Source organism: Triturus cristatus, chromosome 2_2 (assembly GCF_964204655.1).
Source record: "Triturus cristatus chromosome 2_2, aTriCri1.1, whole genome shotgun sequence".
NCBI lineage: Eukaryota > Metazoa > Chordata > Amphibia > Caudata > Salamandridae > Triturus > Triturus cristatus.
Genome location: NC_140582.1, coordinates 204796312 through 204816410, shown reverse-complemented (window position 1 = coordinate 204816410; position 20099 = coordinate 204796312). Strand labels below are relative to the sequence as shown.

Sequence of the window (20099 nt, the reverse complement as noted above, 5' to 3'; positions counted from 1 at the left end):
AAATGGAGATGGACTACCAGGAGTAGCTTTTAAAGAACCTGTCACTGAACATCTGAGGAAACTCTATTTTGTGAAATGTGATCCTCATGGTGGTTTACATGATATAAGTTATTAATACCTATGCAATATGACTTCTCTTGCTATCACCAGGGTCTATAATGTCCTACACAGCATTGCCATCTGATGGCAATTCCTTGCCACATTCCTTACACTATAAAACGAGAGGGAAGGGCGATGAGGAAGAGTTGAATTACTGGTAAATAATGTTTATTACGACTACATCCCTTGTCCTTGACCCTGCAGAAGGCCCGTGACTTGTGCTGCCTGGGATCTGTGTGAGACCTCCTTTCATGTTCAGATGGTTCGCAAATGGTTCCCTTGCTTTCATTGAAGTCTGTCGTCTTGTGCAATAAGATGTAGGGATGCCCTTACTGCTTGATGAAGAAAATTCAGCAGGCGATTGTCCTATATAGTTAACATTTCCTCCAAAGATTGGAGGAAACGTACTGAATTTCATATTCAAATAACTAATGTGCCATATGCCAACAAGCAACACCCTGATTGACCGTGCAGCTGTGCTCCTGCCACCACACTCCCTGTGGATATTATTTTGGGAAGGAAAATTTGCACATACAATGAAGGATCTGAATTTAAATGATGCTGAATTACAAGAGGCTACTCTGAATGCTAGTGAGACCAATTGGCGTATTTATGAAACTTTCATGCAGCGCAGCACAGCAGGCCACCTTGCTGGGCTGCGTGAAAGGGCAAGGGTAGGAATGCGCCGTATTTAACATAATACCGCACATTTCTATCCTTTCCGTGCAATAGCATCCTTTTGGCTGCCTGGCACCAATGCAGGCACCCTTTCACCGTGGTGCAAGGGTGACTGCGTTGTAGGCAAGATTGGTTTTGTGCAGGAAGGGGCACCTTCCAGCACAAAAACAATCCTGAGAGTCATTTTTCTCTTTCTGTGTGTGCTGCAATATGCATCCCATTAGAAAGAAATAAAAACAAGGAGAGATAAAAATATTTCTCCTTGTTACGCCTCACCTGGGGAGGCGTAGCATTTTGACACATTCCCAGGGAATGCACCAAAATCCATGGACGGATGTGTAAGAACACTGGCGCTCCACCCATGAAATGCCTCCCTGGGGTAGAGTAGTGCAAATCAGTGTTTTTCGCTGCGTTGCATTACTCAAGAATTATCAAGCCACGCAGGGCCACGTAAGGTGGTCTTGCGTGGCTTGATAAATCTTACTTTAGTGTTGCGTCGCCCTTGCGCCCCCCCCCTTGCGTGGCACAAGGGTGACGCAACACTTTCATAAATATGCCTCAAAGTTACCTATGCCTGGTTCTGCCCTTCGAAGCACCACTAACCTCATTGCGTAATCCTGCTAAATGCTTCCAAAATACTATTCAAAAACCCTCATAAGCAGACAATTTAGTGTTTCCCTCACTTAACATCCCGTTATCCCTGTGGCCGGTGCCATGCCTGCTGAAACACCAGCCACATCAAAGAACTGCATTTGGAATACCTACAACTTGGCAACAAACATATCTTTTTAACATGTCAATTTTTGAATTGCCCATGTGAAAAGAAGTAGGTGGACATGATGAAAAACTAGGTCAAGTTTTTGATCTCTGAGTATAAAGTATTCTGCTGATTCACCCTTCCACAAAACCGGTATCACATTTTAAAGAAGCAGGTCATAACCCTAATAACATATAGAAGCCAATTCTGGAACATATTATTACTTTGAATTAGAATGCAGGTCTTCATATCCTTCTATTTCTGTATCCTTAATAAATTTATCATACAAAGTTATTTACATGCAAATTAAAAATTAAGAAAGGAAATGATGAGAACACAATTGTAAAATGTATTTTTCTTGTGCTTGCTTCAAGTAACGGGTTTATCAAGGAAAATAACTTTGAGATGGGGCGGCGAAGTGTCCTGATGAAGACCATCTTTGAATCATAAATGGGCTGAAGCGGCATTGATTCGTTTGTCTTTTCAGTCTCACGATCCTCGTAGTTCTGTTACGGAGGACTGTGGTCTTTGACTGGGCTTTATATCTGCTGTGGTGCTTCTATTTGTGACGCTGACCTGGACAGTTGTACACCAGAAAAAAGAGCACATCAATTTCGTCCTGTAAAGATAGTGATTCCAGAATATTGACCATTAACTATATTGTCAATTTAGATATCCATAGGTAAGTATAGATTTATTGTTTGAACTCCCCGTCTACGTCTAGCATCAAGATGGTTAGCTTCCACTATATCATCAAGGCAACAATATAAAGTAAGTATAGATTAGCTATTATTAACTCTGCATGTGTGTACCTTGAAGAGCATCAAGGTACACAGATGCGAAGTTAAGAATATTAAATCTCTGTATTTACCTATGTACATTTACTTTGAAGATATAGTGATAGTCAATTTTCCAGAATCAACATTTTTGCAGAACGATATTAAATACTCAAGAATGAGGTAGAACGCCGCCTGGAGACTTTAACTGGACTCTGCCTTCCACTGCATCAAGAAAATAGGATCCCCCACCAAATGCTTTCTTTAAATTTGCTTAATCTTAAGTAACAATGGCGTAGCATTAATTTGCCGAGTGCAGATTGTATTCCCACTAATGTTTAGCTACTACATTTGCTTGTTACAATTCTTACCTGCTCCCATAGACCCATTCCATCCACAACCTCCTGCAGTGTGGGGCTATTTTGAACATTGTTGCTTGGGCTGACCTACTGTTCTGCTCCCAAACAGGTTTTCTACTTATCTGGGTTTGAGCAGAGAGATTTCGGGGTGTGGGCTTATCTGCTTGGGTCAGAGGAAACACCTGTGCCGTAGTATTATTTATTGTGTAAGACAAAACAGTGGGCCAGATGTATTAAACCCTAGAGTGGCTGCAAACAGTGCGATTCGCAAAACTACTGGGTTTCTGACTGCAAAAATAGTTTTGTACCATGTACTAAAATGCTTTGAGGAGTTAGAAAATCCTTTCTGACTCACAACAAGAGTTTTGAGATTGATCATGGCTCACAATTAAGAGGGTGTAAAGGCGTGTCCCTTGCTAGCTTCAATTCACAATGTTGTCTTGCCAAAGGTTTGCAACCGCAATTGCAGTCACACACCATTAGAAAGTTCCCAGGACCCTGAACAGGGCACTACTTACTCTAAAGGCGAAGCTGTGCCTGTGAGATAGCTTCCCCTCTGTGAATCATATTGGGCTGCATCGGAGGAAGCAGACAGTGGTCTATAGAGCCAATGAATGGATAACATTGTAATTTTATTTTGAAGCAGCACCCAACCCTTTAATGCCATTGATGGACTTTGGCTCCTTTAAAAAACATGTTTCCTGTTTGGGATAACTATTAGAGCGATGGCGGGCTGTTGTCCCTTGCAGGCCACCATCTCTGCATTAGCAGCCATATACGGAGGGCCACACATTGTCACCTGTCAGAGTAATACTCAGGCAGGGCATGAGTATGCACTTTGCAAGGCCACTTATTAGCAAACTGGACTCATTGCACATTGCATTTCAAATCGAAGGCATGTCAGTGTGCAAATTGCCCATATTGGTTTGCAAAGGGGTCTTAATAAATCGGTTCCAGTGTAAAGTTGGTACCCAGAGTATGTTCCCACGTGGAGAAAGACTAATGCATCACTGTCCGGGCCTGTTTGAAGTCGACAAAAGACAGCAGCATCCTTCTTCACTGACCTCTTAATGGCGACCAATCCGAAAGAAACATAGAAGAGTTCTTCAGGAAGCCTAGCAGACGAAAGAGAGAAACACGCCCACTCTCCACCCATGAACGGAATGAGTTCACCCAAGTTGAAAAGCAGTTATTGCACAATTAATTCAGCAAAAAGACACGAGTGATGCTTAAAATACGTGAAGGTTGATTTTGAGCGGAATACCCTTATCCGGTGTAAATCAGGGAACAGAAACACCCGAGGCTCCGCTGTTGTGCACCAGGTGCTGAACTTAACATTGGCGGTCGTGTGAGCCCCGCACTTCATGGACAGGAACGCTACAGGGCCAAATGGCGAAGGTCCAAGCTTAACATGAAAGATTCTTGAAATGCCCCGCATGCCAGTCTTCAGCAACAGTCCTTTCAGAGTGAAATGACCAAAAGCGGATTTGTGTGAGATAATCGCTCCGAGGTTGAATGTACTACTTCGGTATGTGCTCGTGGACCCTGGAATGCACACTAGTCGGCCTCCGGAGGACAGCAAGAAGCGCTGTACACCACGAACAAACCCGAGGGCCTGAAGCTGGGGACTTCCAGGAATTTGATTAAAATGAATCTCTGTAATAACCCACAGGGCAGGAATGTAGTGCCACCAGGCTCTGCTTCTGATCTTGAGCACCTCAACACTGCTCTCGCCCGTGTAAATACCTATTTCGGGCAGAGCTGGACAGACAGCTAAAAGCAGCCTTGGAATATGTTTTAATACCAGGCCAGTGTTGCCAGGATGGAGCATAGAAAGTAAATGGAAGCATATACTGGGGAGATTGAAGAAGTATCCATCAAAAAACATTTTAAACAACATTCATTTTGCCCAATAGGTCTGGCTTTTTGATAGTGGAAGTGATTGGTAATAGCTGGGAGACATATGTTGCTCCATCCTCACTGTACTAGAAAGCAAATCCCATAACAAAGCAACATCTTGGACAGCAACAGTTTGGAAGTTGATTCTAGGGCCCTATTACTGGACAAACTGAATTAGAAGACTTAGGGACAGATTTTCAAAATAGTCACGCAACGCAGCGTATCCCCAAAGAGTCTGCGCTGCGTTGTATGACAGGGACGGAGCAGAAGAGCGCAACTTCTACAGAGAAATGTCTCTCTGCTCCTCTTACCCTAGCGCTGACACTGATTTCAGCTGCTGTGTGCCAGACACACACCTTAGCGTCAAAGCTAGGGTGCGTGCCTGAGTCTAGAATAGGTTTTGTACAGGAAGGGTACAGTACTGCACACATGCAAAGTCAGAAACAAAAGAAGAAATCACAACATTTCTCCTGTTAATGACTCCTTTGAAGTGGTGTTAACTTTTGGCGCTAAACCTTGTCTACAATTGTTTGTAGATAGGGTTTTGCGTCAAAAGGCATGGGTGGTAGCATGTTAACGCCCATGTACCACTCATGTAATGGCCCCTTGATCTTTAGTACAGGCTATTGAATCTAAACAGCATGCACGTCCTAAACAAAGAAGCCATAAATCAACAATAAACAATGTCATTGTGACAGCAAAGTAAATGCATCATTAAAAACACACTTTCTCAGTCACATCTGCTGTCTAATAACAAGCATTTACAATGCAATAGGTCTCCCGATTGTGAGTTTTTGAGCTATTGGCATTGTAAATGGCAATGCCTTTTATAAAAAATTAAAAGGCGCTGTCATTTACAATACCAATAGTTAAAAGTTTTGCGAAAGCAATACCTATTGTATTGCATAGCGCGGTGTCCACGAAGCGGGCTCCACGAAGCGGGCTCCACGCTTATTATTATAAAGTAAAACAAAAAAAAGAAAGAAAGAGCGGTGTGTCCCGGAAGCGGGCACCGTGCTCAGTATTATGGTAAAAACAAAAGATGAAACCGAGCGCGGTGTCCCTGAAGCGGGCGCCGCGCTCAGACTTAAAGTTTTAAAGAATAAAAAATAAACAGAGTGCTGTGTCCCCGCAGAAGGAGCTGCACTCAACATAAAAGTAAAAAAAAATGTTTTAACTGAGCGCAGTGTCCCTAAGTTGGGCGCGGCACTCATCATGCATAGCTCTCTATAAGAAAATCGTCCGCCATTGTCCCCATCAGTCATTAAACAAAATAGTGCTCACCCACTTATAATGCAGACTGTGTAACAAGCCAAGTAAAAGGTCCAGTCGTTATGGGCGGTAACAAATGCAGACAAGGCGGTACCAAGGAGGGACTAACAAGCCCATTTACAAATCCAAAGCCAGCATTTACAAAGGACAATGACACAAGCCAATAACAAATATGGGCAGAGAGTCAGCGGGACTTCCAGTGCATACTCTAATACAGCATGCCTCGCAGAGCGAGCAGCGCAGGTGCGCTTCCTCTAGGCTCGACTTAAAAAGGCATGTATACACAATTACTAAACATGACAACTTATGTTGCAGTTTCCATCCACTTTTGGCCAACCCAACACAAAACCCCTAATCCTGGGCAGTACGATTAAAGTATACCATTTCCTTTTTCACAAGAACAACCACAATTAATTCTGGTAATTTAAAGAAAAAGCCACAATCACTTGGTAATGTTACATGTTGAGAAGTAGAAACACTACCATAGGGAAGTACAGACGAACCCTAACAAGGTTACAAACTGTTCACTGACCCGTCCCAATGAGCACTTACCAGTAGTTATGCTGTCAGGCTTTGCGGTTGTACGAAGACACAACTACTGGATGCTCAACCTCTTAATTTTTGCCATATTTAGGCAGAGGGAATGGGGTGCACCTCTCCAGACTAAGGCCAAGCCATAACAGCGAAAATTGGAAGCAAGTCTGGGAAACAGCTGCACTCCCTCGCCCTCCACACACTAGCCGTCGTACATTTAGTCTACCTAAGAGGTGGTTATGGGGTGAGTTGGGCTGGGAGGGCAAGAGCAAGTTATGCACTCTACTTGATAAGATGAAAGTTAAGCACGCCAAATGAGGTGTGGCAGATGGAGAATGAGTGTAGCACTGGACACTACAAAGCAAGATGGAAGACGATAAACAGAGGTGCTAGATTGTTGAGTAGCACTGGGGGGAAAACATAAGAGATGACACTGACAAGGAAAAAGGGCAGATGGATTGCAAGGATAGAAACAAGAGCATGTAGACCATCCATAAAGTGGACATTCTACGTTCTGTGAGACCAACCCCACCATACAGGAACAGACAAATTTCCACGTCTTACCCCAGCGTTTGAATTGTTCAATTAGAGTCTGTTGTGAACCTTCACTTTGTGAGGCTGGCATATGGCCACTCTTCGACTGCCGATCGAAATACTATATCTCCGGTTAGTCTAGCAAGGAATCATATGCTGGTAGACAACAGTAATGTTACAAGACAGAAAATTAAGAAAAAAAAAGTTTATATTCACCCTGTACCTAAGGCCAATCCCTTTACTACAGCAAAGGACATGACCACTTCTGGATGACAGCAAGATTTAATTTTACCAAAGTTAGCATAGCAAGAAGAAACCACAAGGGTGCAGTTGGGCAAAGCGGGAAGCAAATGGAATAAGCGGCTGTCAAATGTATAGAGTCTTCAAGGAGAAATGTGAATGCTTCGCGTATAAGCAGTGACCCCACTACTAACAAGGTTATCGAGGGTAGAGAATCAAGCTGTTCGACAGTTCAAACCTAGTACTACACATTCAACAGCGATCGCCTAGCAATTCCCTTGAGGGCCCTCTACTTTGCAGTGGACCCACAGATAGAATGGCAATGCCTATGAAGCTGCGAATTATAAGGACATCCAAAGTCAGTCGTCGTAAAGATGGCAGCCAGCTCAGTATTAAAGTACAAAAAAAAAAATGAAACAGAGCGCGGTGTCCCTGAAGTGGGCGCCGCGCTCAGTATTAAAGTTTAAACAATAAATAAATAAATAAACAGAGAGTGAGTCCCTGAACCAAGCACCACGCTCAACATCAAAGTTTTAAAAAGAAAATTTAAACAGAGCGTGGTGTCCCTAAAGCGGGCATCATTGTAAGCATGCAAATACAAAAAAAGCAGCCGCCATTGTCCCCATCAGTGTTGATAAACAAAATAGTGCTCACCCACTTATAATGCAGACCATGTAACAAGTCAAGTAAAAGGTCCAGTCCTTATGGGCGGTAATAAATACAGACAAGGCGGTACAAAGGAGGGACTAACAAGTCTATTTATGAATCAGAAGCCAGCATTTAAGAAAGACAATGACACAAAGCCAATGAAAAATATGGGCGGTGCTTCTACTGCATACTCTATTACAGCATGTCTCGCAGAGTAAGCAGTACATACACGCTCCCGCTAGGCTCGACCTACAAATCTACCCCATCACCAAAACCTGGTGACAAAAGTAGGATGGTGTTACCATGGATGAAATGTCATTGGCATTGATGGACTGCCTATCCAAGCAAGCGCAAACCATACAAACACATGAAAGACACTAGTTAAAGGGAGCTAACTCAAAGCCCACTTTCTCTCTGTACTTCTGCTTCTCCATTTTTGAAGCAGTTATGGCATGAGGTCTTCCAGACTAAAGCTGTCTGTAGCCAGATATAATAACCTGGATAAACAATTTAAAATCACGAATGTCCAGTTATATTTTAGAAAAATTCAGAGGTATACATGATCCAGCTTGAACATAACACAGAGGCATGGTTGGCGGAACTTAACAGCTGTCTGAAGAAATATCAGTATTTAGAGGAAAATGCTTGCCATTTGTTCACGTGACTAGGAACTGGAAAAATTGCTCTGGCCATTTGGTGTTCTGAAGAAGCCCACACCTCTGCGAGAAGAGACATCTTTCCAGTCACTCTAAGTACACCCTTTAAATCAAATGCAGACTGAGTGAGCGAATGAGTCTGCCCCTCACCCAGTTCCATAAATACAGCCTTTAGGTTCTAAGGCTGGGATTTCATTCAACATGCGGAAGGGAGGAGATAAAAGAAAACCAACCCAATAACCCAGTAAAGTCTGCTCTTCAAGGAAATAATATACCTGTAGTTGCACTGTTATGGATGAGCTCGGAGGAGTTGGGAGGAATACAAAGATCATGCAGCATATGGGGAGAGAGCAAGCAATGTTATGCACTACCATGGAGTGCTCAAAGAAAAAGTAAAAAGTAGTTCCCGATGTCAGCCATGGAAGGATACAAGCCATGGCGAGACAAGACTCCTGAGGAGTGACAAACACAACAAGAGGAAGGGAATCCATCAAATAAGAAGAAAGCAAATGAGATTGTCAACAAAACTAACCAGATGTAAACAATGTTGAACACAAGGAGGTGCACCAAAAAAGTAAATTTAGTCCACAGTAATTTCTTCAAAAAAGTTCTTAATTCAAAAGTTCATGCTCTTTCACAGAAAACCAGCCAACGTGTTTCGTTCTACGGAACCACGGAAGAAGAGTCTTAACACTTAGCAAGGTGTCAAGCTGTAAAACCTGAAACTTACCTCTATCATAAGGCGAAAATCAAATTTAAGATGTATCCTTATGGTGCACTAGGTAAGGTAAATTTATTATGCTTGATTAATTAAAACCATTGCATACATTAAATAGACATTAAGATCTAAACAAATTGCTCTAATACAATTAATTAAACAATTAAACAATTTTAAAATGATCCACTTTGTATTGTACGTAAAACAATATAAATAATTATCTTTTTAATTTCCTCAACACAGTTGGTGCTTAATCAAAGTAAAAGTCAGTTTAGTAAGGTTTATCTTATTAGGCTGTCAACCCACCAAGTTCCTTCACCGAGTTTATGCTCTTTAGATTTTTCTTTTTTATTAAGTGGTGCTCCAGCCACTCAAAGTGTTCCTGGGTTACGAAGACAGCTTCAAATTGCGTCTGTTAGTAAGATCATGATACTATTCTAAGAGTCTTAATATGGCGTTGGGGCTGTCTAAAATGGTGCCCAAGTCCATTGTGTGAAACTAGTTCATAACCAGTGGAGACAGATTTTTCAGTCTTTGTGCAGTAAGATCAAAAAATGTTGTAAGGTGACAATTTAACTGTACTAAGGTTGGAATAGAGCATAGGATTACCGCCTGCCTGCAGGACCTAATTCCGTGCTGGTTAAAGGATGGTTTTAATAAGGTTTTCCTTATATCCTTTAGTTTGTCACAAATACAAATGAAATGGATAAGGTTCTCCATACGCAAGCACACAACCGGCATGGCTGGTCTCCTCCTCTTCTTTCCCAGGGTGGTAAAAACGGATTAATCGAACCGACTTCCAAACGAAGTTTTAAGAATTTTTCCTTAGTCGCTATCTTTGTACCTGCTTTGAAATAGGGTTGGGGTTTAAGGACTTCGTAATTGTTGAGCAGAACCCAGCCATGGCCTCGTTTTGCTTTCTTATCCTCTATAGCTGATATGGTGCACTAGAACTTTACCTTGTAAAGCCCTGATGAAGTTCCACAGTTTCATTTTGGGAACGAAACGCATTGGCTGGTTGTCTGTGAATGAGCATGACATTTTGAATAAAGAACTTTTTTAAAGAAATTACTATGGACTAAATTTACTTTTTCTGTGCACCTTCTTGTGTTCAACAAAATCGTAATCTGTATTTATGAAGTAAAAGTTAAATGAATTCTGGAGGTCATCCACGCCCAATGACAAACACAAACATAAAATCTGAGTGGTGCATCTGTCTTACTTTCTTTTTCTATCTCTTTCTCTCTCCATCTCTATCTATCTTTCACCACCACTATGCACACCAGAACCACCATGAGCCTCCATGCATGGCAGGCATGTATGTATGTATACACTCAGGAGGCCAAGAGGACAAGTACCGCCCCCACTGACATCTGTCTGCGCCACAGAGGCAGAAGAGACGCTCCACCTCTTAAGAACCTTCATGCAGAAACCACAGCCCCCCTAGAAGAGTGCTGACTCTTATTTGCGTCTTTGCAACACAAACATGTCTTTCTGGTGTACCCTATACCACACATGAGAATTGAATATTCACTGATTCACAAGCGCTATCATTCAGAACATGAGATGCTGGCACTGACCTTGTTCCAGGTGAGGATTGGGGTTGGAATTCCAATGACTTCACAGCTCAGATACACCTGTGCACCACTGATGTTCCAGGTCTGTTTCGGGGGAGTCACTATAGAGGGAGCTGGAGAACGAAAGAACAACCTCATGTTAGACTTAGTCTACAAGAGCCAATGCACACCTTTACATTACAAACATAGAAATAAAATGATCAGGTTCCACAAATTCTCACATATGCTTTGGTTAATGGATGCATAGTGGGAGCGCAGAAATGCCATAGTCGTGGAACAACCCTCGGTACCCAGGGGTGCTTACTTAAAAAATGCTGTCCTTTTGCATCACCTAAGAGTAGATAGCAAAACATACCTGGCATCTTCAAGTTCTATCCAATAGGCTGCAAATGTATGCAGAGATGACCTCTACATATTATTTACACCTTGTGCCAGTGCTGAGTAGCAGCCAATTCTTTTCACTTTGCAACATTTGATGGCAAATATCTTGGTAGGTACATCGATTCCAAGTACAAATTAATATAAGGAGCTGACTACTTCAGCCCAGTAGAGGCCACCAAAGAACTTGTTGAATTGCTGACCCCCACATTCACAGATATCATTAAGAGATCCAATCTGCAATGGGCAGGTTGCTCCAGGTGGAGAGGATGTGGCTAACTGCCAGAGCTGTCCCAGTGTCGGCTCAACATCCTGTGATTCTGGGCAAATCATTAATCTCCCCGTGCCTAAAATTTTTAAAACGCAGACAAAATAATATGTCATGTAACTGGTGCTCATATGAAGGGCTCCAATACCTTCGGGTCAAGTTCACGCGACATAAAACTGCCTAAAAAATATAAACTATTATATGCTGTATTTACTCTACCTTTAAAGAGGCCCAGACTCAGCCCTGACATCTCCTCAGCCCTCCTACCAAGCTTCAATCTTCCCTTTCTTCGGAAGAACATAGAGTGGAGATTTTAAGGCTGTACTGTGGCCACATCAAAGGCGCCATTTTTCGACAACTTCTAGTCAGATGTGGTCTATGCCACGGTATGCTTCCGGAAGAATGAAATAAGAGTTTTCTGCCAGGCCTATTTCTTTTGGGTATGCCAGAGTCCTTTGCCAGTCTACTACAGAGGAGTAATCATTGATAAATTAGAAAACTGAATGCATGTCTTGGGCCAAACCTCGCAGGCTAACATTGTAGATTATGTCTCGATCAGAGGGCACACCACGTAGAACTTCGTTTCTTCTCTGCCTGATTAATTATCCGTCCCCCCTCCTTTTCAGTACATAAATGCAGCTCCTCCTCTGGCGATTCGACATTCCTTTGTGGCCTTCCAAATGCATGCTGACGACAGTCAGCCATTGGTCTTTCCAACGACGTGCCCTCCCCCTTCGTGCTTTCCATTTGTATTAAACCGAGTGGTATTTAGGTCTCGAGCCAGCCTTCCCCTGATTCCTCCAACCGTAGCTGTTGTTGTGTCATAGCCCCCGCCCCCCTCAAGAATCCCGAGTCTTATCTTCCACTACTCAGTGCTTTAAATGGGCCGGTACTGTCCGTTACGGAGTACCGGCACTTATTTTTATTTTGGGAGGGAGAGTACCAGCACTTCTCAAGAGAAATGCTATACTTTTAATTGGAGAGTACCGGCACTTCTCAGAAATAAGCAGATACTCTAGTACAGAGTACCTGCACTTCTTTTTTTCCATTTCAAGCACTGCCACTACCAAGTACCCCTACGCAAAATAATGGAAAAATAACAATGGTTCCACTCTTGATAGGATAAGTGAAATGACCCCCACTTGGGACAACAGACATACCTGAACCGCAAACTCCAATGAGTCAAAAATACCGCAGGCCGACAACTTCAATTCCACCTTTAAAAGCAGAGTTCCTTTACACTTCATACTTTCAGTGCGCCCGGTAGCTAAAATTCATCTCCAAGTACTCTCAATCCACACAGATTTTTAAATTCACCACTATTTTTTTAATGCACCCTAAGATCATGAAAAGTGATGCCTTTGTAAATCCACTGATCCAGCAAATTCCAAAAGGAAGGCAGGAGCATCTCTCTAGGCACAACCCTCTTCTTCTGACTATACTCAGTGCCAGATTAAACCCTGTGAAGGCCCCCTAGGCTGTCGAAATTTCACCCCCCCTCACAATTATCACCTAATACCCAAATGCACCGGCTTTTTTTTTTAAAACAAACTGCCAGCTGCCGGAAGATGAGCTTTTAAGAGACAAACTGTTATGTGAATCTGATGTCTCTGGTTTATGTACTTTAAGTTGTTAATGGGTACATTACAGTAATACAGTATTTTCTCTTTAGAGTCTTTAATGTAAAGTTCTCGTTTCTTTGAGATATCACACTGGGACATTTACTAGAGAAAAATTAAGTAAACATTTTTTTAGTTCTTTGCAGTTTTTCAAAGTTCAATACAAAACCAGCTCTACACTTAGAATATTTATCAAGGAAAAACAGTCAATGTATTCCTATGGAGAAAAATAAAGTAAACGGTTTGCAGGTAAATACAAGTTTGTGGGAGTTGGTATTTTGGGGTTAGAACTAGGACTTCCCCACGGTCGAGGATGAACTCTCAAAGCACCCGTCAGCAGCACTAGGGCGGCCGGGTGCAGAGTGCTGAGGCCCAATGTTATCCAATGGGGAATAGGGGTCCTCCGGTTGCTGGCTGCTCTCGAGCAGGCCACAATGTTGTGGGAACGAAGCTCCTGGTGTTAGGCTCAGGGCAAAGGGAGATGCAAGTTAGCACCCAAAGTACACCTGCAGCGGCGCAGGGGCGGCTGGGTGCAGGGTGCTGTTTTGGCGTGGGTTGCCCTGTTGTCTTCAATGGGAGTTGCCTGTTTTGGATTTTGGCTGCAGGCTCAGTCCAGGAAGACTTCCGGGAGGAACCAACAGCTAGGCTCGGGGATGTAGGTGCACACTGTATTCTCTTCTCCAGTGTGCAGGACGGCTGGATGCAGGGGTGTCTTTTGAGGTCATATATCACCTTACCAGGTCACACGCGGTTGGGGGGGCCTCCGTGTGGAGGCTGCAGGTGACATCGGGGAGTCCTGGAGGGGGTCAACCCATGGGGGACTTCACTGCGGCCTGTGGGCCACCTGGATTCAGTCCATAGGCGTTGGGTGCAGTGGTGGTTCCAGGCGTCTGGTTTCTTTGACCTCAGCAGGCTAAAAGTCTTTCTTGGTTGTTTCTTTTGAACAGAGCTGCTGTTCACAGGAGATCCGGTCTTTGTTGAAGGCAGTCAGTCCTTCCAGGGGTTCTAGAGGTCGCTGACTGCAGGACAAGGCAACTTTTGGTGCAGGATCTCTGGAAACTGTAAACGGGCCAGGAGGGCTGGGGCCAAGTCAGTTGTTCTCTGCAGTCTCCTCTGAAGGGCGTCTTCTTTCGTCCTTCTTCTTTGTAGGTTGCAGGAATCCGTCTTCCTGGTTCAGGGCTGCCCCCTAAATACTGCATTTAGGGGAGGTTTTAGGGGTATCAAGTCAATAGCCAATGGGTTACTGACCTTAGGGTGACTAGACCCTTGGTGTGCTCATCCCACATGGGGGAGTGAGCACAATCCCTAATCCTTATTGGTGAGTGCCTGCCATCTGCAAGATGGCGGGCACTGAAGAGCGAGCTTCACCTCGCCTCCCCCACCTAAGGGGTGGGGTTGGCAGAGGTGGGCACACCTTCTGGGCTGGCAAATGTTTCCTATCTCTCTTCCTGCCCAAAACGAGGGGAGACAGGAAAGGGGCCTTCTCCTGATGGCAGGAGGCTGGGGGTCGCGTCACCGAGGAGGCAAGGCCTTTGAAGCTCCCATGCCACAGATGGCTCTTTCTGGCCTGCGGGAGGTGTGAACATCGCCTCCCAGGAAAGGCTTTGTTTTTGGGCTCAGGGAGCAAAGGCTCCCACCAGAGGGGCTCAGAAATATGTCTCACGGTGGCAGGCTGGTGTGTACCAGTCAGAGAACCCACCAGAGGCTGGTCTTTTTTCAGGGGGCATCTCTAAGATGTCCTTTGAATGCATTTTTCATTAAATCCCGCACTGGCATCAGTGTGGGTTTAATGTGCTGAGAAGTTTGATACCAAACTTCCCGGTTTTCAGTAAAGCCATTATAGTGGTGTTTAGTTCGTAATGCCAAACCCCCAGCACCATATACTCTTAATGACATTACTGCACTTACAATGTCTACGAATTGGTCCATGCACTGTAGGGGTACAGGGCTCATGCACCTGTACCCTCACCACTTGTATAGTGCACCCAGCTAGAGGGGTGGCTGACCTATGCCAGGGCAGTGGGTTGTAGGCGTGTCACACGAGGATGTGTACCATGTCGACTCTTCAATTTGTTCTGCACCAAAACATGCAGCCTGCAATGGCATTGTGTGTGTGTAAAGGTACAGGGCCTCTACGGGTGGCACAACAAGTGCTGCAGCCCTTAGAGGCCTTCCCTGGCCACAGTGCCCTTGGTACCCATGGCATATTTTACAAGGGACTGACATGTGGCCAGAGAGGTGCCAAATGGGGGTACAAGGTACAGTTTTTGGAAAGAGCACAGGCCCTGGGAACCTGATTGGCAGAGACCCAGAGCACATCAAGTCAAAGTGCATCAGTGGTCTGGCAAAAAAGTGAGTGCGTGTGTGTGTGTGGGGGGGGGGGGTTACTGCAACAGAAACCCAGCTTCCTACAATTTCCATCCATGTTCCTTAGGATTTTTACATGTTCCCCAAGAGTCCGAAATCTATGAAAATCTAAGGGGGGGCACTTACAACTCACAGCTTTATGCCTTTTTTAAAGGACCTTTGTGAATTGTCCAAGTGTGACTGAAGGTTAACATACATTAGGATGGGTATATTTCCTAAGACAAGTTGGTCCAACTTTTTCAAGTAGTCATGCAACACAGGGCAGCAAGTAAAGTCGCTCTGCTGTAGTTGCGTGGGTTCCGCTCTCTTCCTGCGCTGGTGCACTTTATGTAGCCATGCATCAACGCACACACAGTAGCGCCATAATGGGTCTCTTCCAGTACAAAATCTATGCTTTAAGGCTTCATCACTGTGTATGTGTGCTGTACAATGCAGCACACATGCTGAGTAGGAAAAACGAGGAGAAATATTTCTCCTCAATGCGACTTCTTAGAGGAGGTGTAGGAGTGTAGCGAAAATCCCTGTCCCCAGTTCTTCATAGATAGGGATGTGCATCAAAACCCATGGGTGGTTGCATAAGAACGACCATGCACCATCCACGGAACGTCCCCTTGGCGCAAAGTATATTGGGTTACTGTTCCACACAAATCATGATTTGCGTTGGATAATAAATCCCACCTGAATACTTTGCGTTGGGTTTGCATTAAAAACCTAACGCAAACCAGACACAAAACATTTGTAAATCTCAGCCTTTGCGTACCACATAGCTACAACACACTAATTTCTGACGAATTTGAATCAAAATTCCTTTTCCAAAATGTTGTGACATTTCACAAAAAAGGACATGCTATTAAACAAAATGAGGTATGCTGACATCATGCGTTACTTTTTTGCGCAACCGCAAATTTTGCCTAAAAAGGCACATGAGAGACTGACAAGAGATTGGTTCGAGCTGCAGGACATTTTCTTAGTCTCTCACATGAAAAAATACACAAAATTGCATACTTCGAAATTCAGAGAAATATTGCATTACGCAAGATTCAAAATATCACCTGCAAAATAAACAGTAAGCATAAGCTTAAATTCAGCCCTAAATCATGAACCAGACAGACACTGTTATACGGTATTCAGATTCCACCCATACAGCAAGCTCTTTTCAGATGCAAGCCAGATTAGAAGGAAAAGCTCAGAATAATGTCATAATCTAAGGGCTGTGCCACTTTAAACATGATTTAGGGAGAGATATGAACAAGAGTGATCACTGAAAATGTACGATTTCTGAAGGGAGTGCTGAGTAAGAGGAAAATGTATTGGGTTATTTTGTCCAACCATTGGTTAGGAGGATTTTCATTCCCAACTCTAAACCAAGCCCAGTGTCACATAAATTATAACACTACACCTTTCAATTTCACTGCAGCTAACCCTGGAAGGAATTCAGCCTGCAGAAAACGATATTCGCATTCTGTTTATTTGACATTCAATTCAGATCACACACGACAGGTGTTGAAAAGAAGAACAAGTGAATACATGTTGGCTTGTAGGCTATAGGCCTTTTCAGACTGTCACGTATGCTTCTGGCCTCCACCCCTTCCTTAGGTATGTAACAAGCAGGGGCACACAGCAGGCAGCTTTCCTGCAGGTATGTGTGCATCAATCAGGCCAATTCTCTCCATAGGATAAAGTGAAAGCATCTCTTGTTAGAAAGACACACCCAGCCATGCCCACCTTCACCTCAACAAACAAATGTATAAACTGTAAAATATAAATACAAAAGTAACACTGATTAGATGTTACACAAAAAAACACACAAGATTGACACATCCTCAGATTAGATTGCTGGTGCCTTACTAAAATATTTGCTTACTCCATAAAAATCGATTTTTAGATATCATGCTACAAAAAGTATTGTAGACAGAGCATCAGAGGCCAAGGTAAATATATACTGGTAAATATAGATTCATTCTTTTTAACTCTAAAAAACACAGTGGAGTTGGCACTGTTAACATGGGAACAGTGGTTTTTTTTCACTCATAACTTTGGCTCTTTTTGAGAAATTTTCAGGACACTTTCCCCCAAAAAGTTTATTCATCTCGGTTCTTTCCTGGAAAGTTTTAGGGTGATTCTGTTAAGGTAAGGCTAAGAATAAGGGAGGGGTCCCAAAACGTTGTTTTCCCATGCTCATTCTCATAGAAAAGTTTAGGCAGTGGTACAGAAAAAAGAGCTGAGCGGATTTGAACAAAGAAAACATGATTTTCATTATTTGGTGTATATACTTTGTCTTTAAGACGAATTTGCGGAATTTGCATTTATAGAGGTGCTTGAGGTAGTCACAAATGGATCAACATTTTAATGATATCTGGAAGGTAGGTCCGTGAGAGTCCCAAGGTAGTCCCGAGGTAGCATAAGTTTAAAAAAGGCTTTTGATTGTCTCAGAGCTTTTTCTTCTGTTTACCTTTTCTGTCCTGTGGAACTGAAAAATCTGATTGGCTGGCCACAACGTGAATTTTTTTTACGGCTGTCCTTACAGGACACGAGGACTCGGTCCGTGTCCTAAACTTATTTTTTTTTTAAACATATATGGGGACAGGGTAGGGGCGACCTGACCCTCTTGTGATGACCCAAAGGGATCACCCAGGCCCTGAGGTAATGCGGGAGTCCTGCTGGAGCAGTACCGCAGGACAGGGCAAATTATACTGGGTGACTCTTTCACAGTCCCACAATACCACTGAGGTGACCCTTGGGCAATGGTACAGTAGGTGTACTACAATACAGTGAAAAAAAATTCCAGGGTTGGCTAATCTCAGTTTTGAGACTTTTACAGTGAATAGATTTGCAGTAATTATTTTTTGAACTTTCGATGTTGTGTGATCGCAGAGACAGTACTTCCCTTACGAGTACTGTGAATCCAAGTAAGAGTACCGTAAACCCTGTAAACCTTTTAAATAATTGTGTTTGATATGAAAACAATTTGTAATATGTTTTTCAGAGGCTGGTGTTGTCAAAATACAACTAAAAAGTCACATATGTAGCATTACATTTCAACCTTTCCACATTTTAAGCCTTGTTGGATCCAGGTACCAATATCTTGGAACAAGGGCATGTCGGTCCCACCCGTGGCTATTCTCCAGGATCGCACTCAACAGAGTTTCACAAAAGTAATTTTTCTTTTTACTCAACAATTATTAGTAAACTAACATCAATCTTTAGTTTTTCATAGTAAAACGCATGATTTAAACACGTATTTCTTAGACATACGTAGTAGATGCAGCGTAATTCATGGTTGAAATATCTCATAAACAAATGTTATACATTAACCAATATAGTTTCTTGAACTTCAAAATACATCGAATTTTTAACATCTATCCCAATGCATTTCGGGTTATTAGCCCTTCTTCAGGGGATTCAGTTCGTGTGCTTCAATAAACAGTTCCACGTTTGTAACACTACAAAAAATTGAAACAATAATGCTTAGTTCACATATATGTTGTTAGGATTTGCACTCTTAACCGAAAATGTGTTCAAGAGCTGAAAGCCCGATGTTTTAATAAAGGAAAAAAGAAGAAAACGTGTGCCTATGGAAAGAATATGTCGATAGTCGTGTCAGCGTAACCCTTATTTGAAAATCCTACGTACGGAGAACAACCGAGAGAGGAGAACAGACCCCGTATCGGATTTGCCTCTTAGTAAACACCACAAGTGTTTGTTTGTCGTACTCACTGTCACGGGTCCAATGGAGTTTCTATACAACGTTATCACAGGGTAACCCTCGACTGTTGGAAAGGTGGAGGAATCTTATTAGTGCGTGAACGACTGAGTATGAACAATGACTATCAAGGGAAAGTAATAAGAGCTTACCCTTCTGTGGGCTGCATATAATCCTATCCGGGTGTCTGTAAGGGTAAGGCGAGCTACATTACATACGGTACAGGTCCGACGCAAAATCGGTCGGTTCACCAAAATACAGCGGAAGTGGCTTACCGGTCAAGGGTCAAGGAACGCGGAAACGTGGGAATCTCGATGCGTACGTAACAGCAACGCGTCGTCATTGTGAAACGTGAAGGGGCTGTTTTTATACATGTCGTGCATTTGAAAAACTTTATTGAATCTCGGATAAAAACATTTGATAATAAGGATTACAGTGTTCCTTGTCAGATGAGCAGTTGAGAATTGCATCGTGTACTAATATTCGGACAATCTCCAAGTGACTTAGTCAGTATCTATCTACTGATAGATGTCCTTAGAAAAAAATAATAAAGATGAAACGAAATGATATGTCTGAGTGAGCCCATCTAGTGTGTGAAACGAGTGCAAATCCTTTACAAAACCTCTACAAAATTGTGTAATTGCAGGGAGAGCGTGCGTCTACTGAGAGAACATGGAGAGTAATTTTTAACATAAATTATAAGAAGCAGGAAAATTCAATATGATCATTAAGCCCCCCGGGGGTCAATGTACCCAGTTTTTTAATCCAGAATGTTTCTTTTCTTGCTAGCGTATTGTGAATGTCAGTGCAAGTTGTGGTGCTGATTTTCTCTAAGATGGTGAAACGTAATTGGGGTATGGTGTGTGCTGTGTTTATCCAATGTGTGGCCAGACAGGATTTCAAATTCTTATTTCGAATTGTACTCTTATGTTCTATAATCCTCGTTTTTATTTTTCTTGATGTTCTGCCTACATATACGAGTCCACATGGACATCTTATCGCGTATATGACAGTTTC

General features: G+C 43.0%; 1 protein-coding gene across 1 annotated transcript in view; it reads right to left on the bottom strand.

Moving 5' to 3' along the window:
• IGFBP7 (insulin like growth factor binding protein 7) overlaps positions 1 to 20099 on the bottom strand; it is a 123114-nt gene that overhangs the window by 38174 nt on the left and 64841 nt on the right. The window contains exon 2 of the mRNA XM_085641183.1: positions 10751 to 10860. Coding sequence (XP_085497309.1) covers positions 10751 to 10860 — 110 coding nt within the window. The remainder of the gene's footprint in view (positions 1 to 10750; positions 10861 to 20099) is intronic.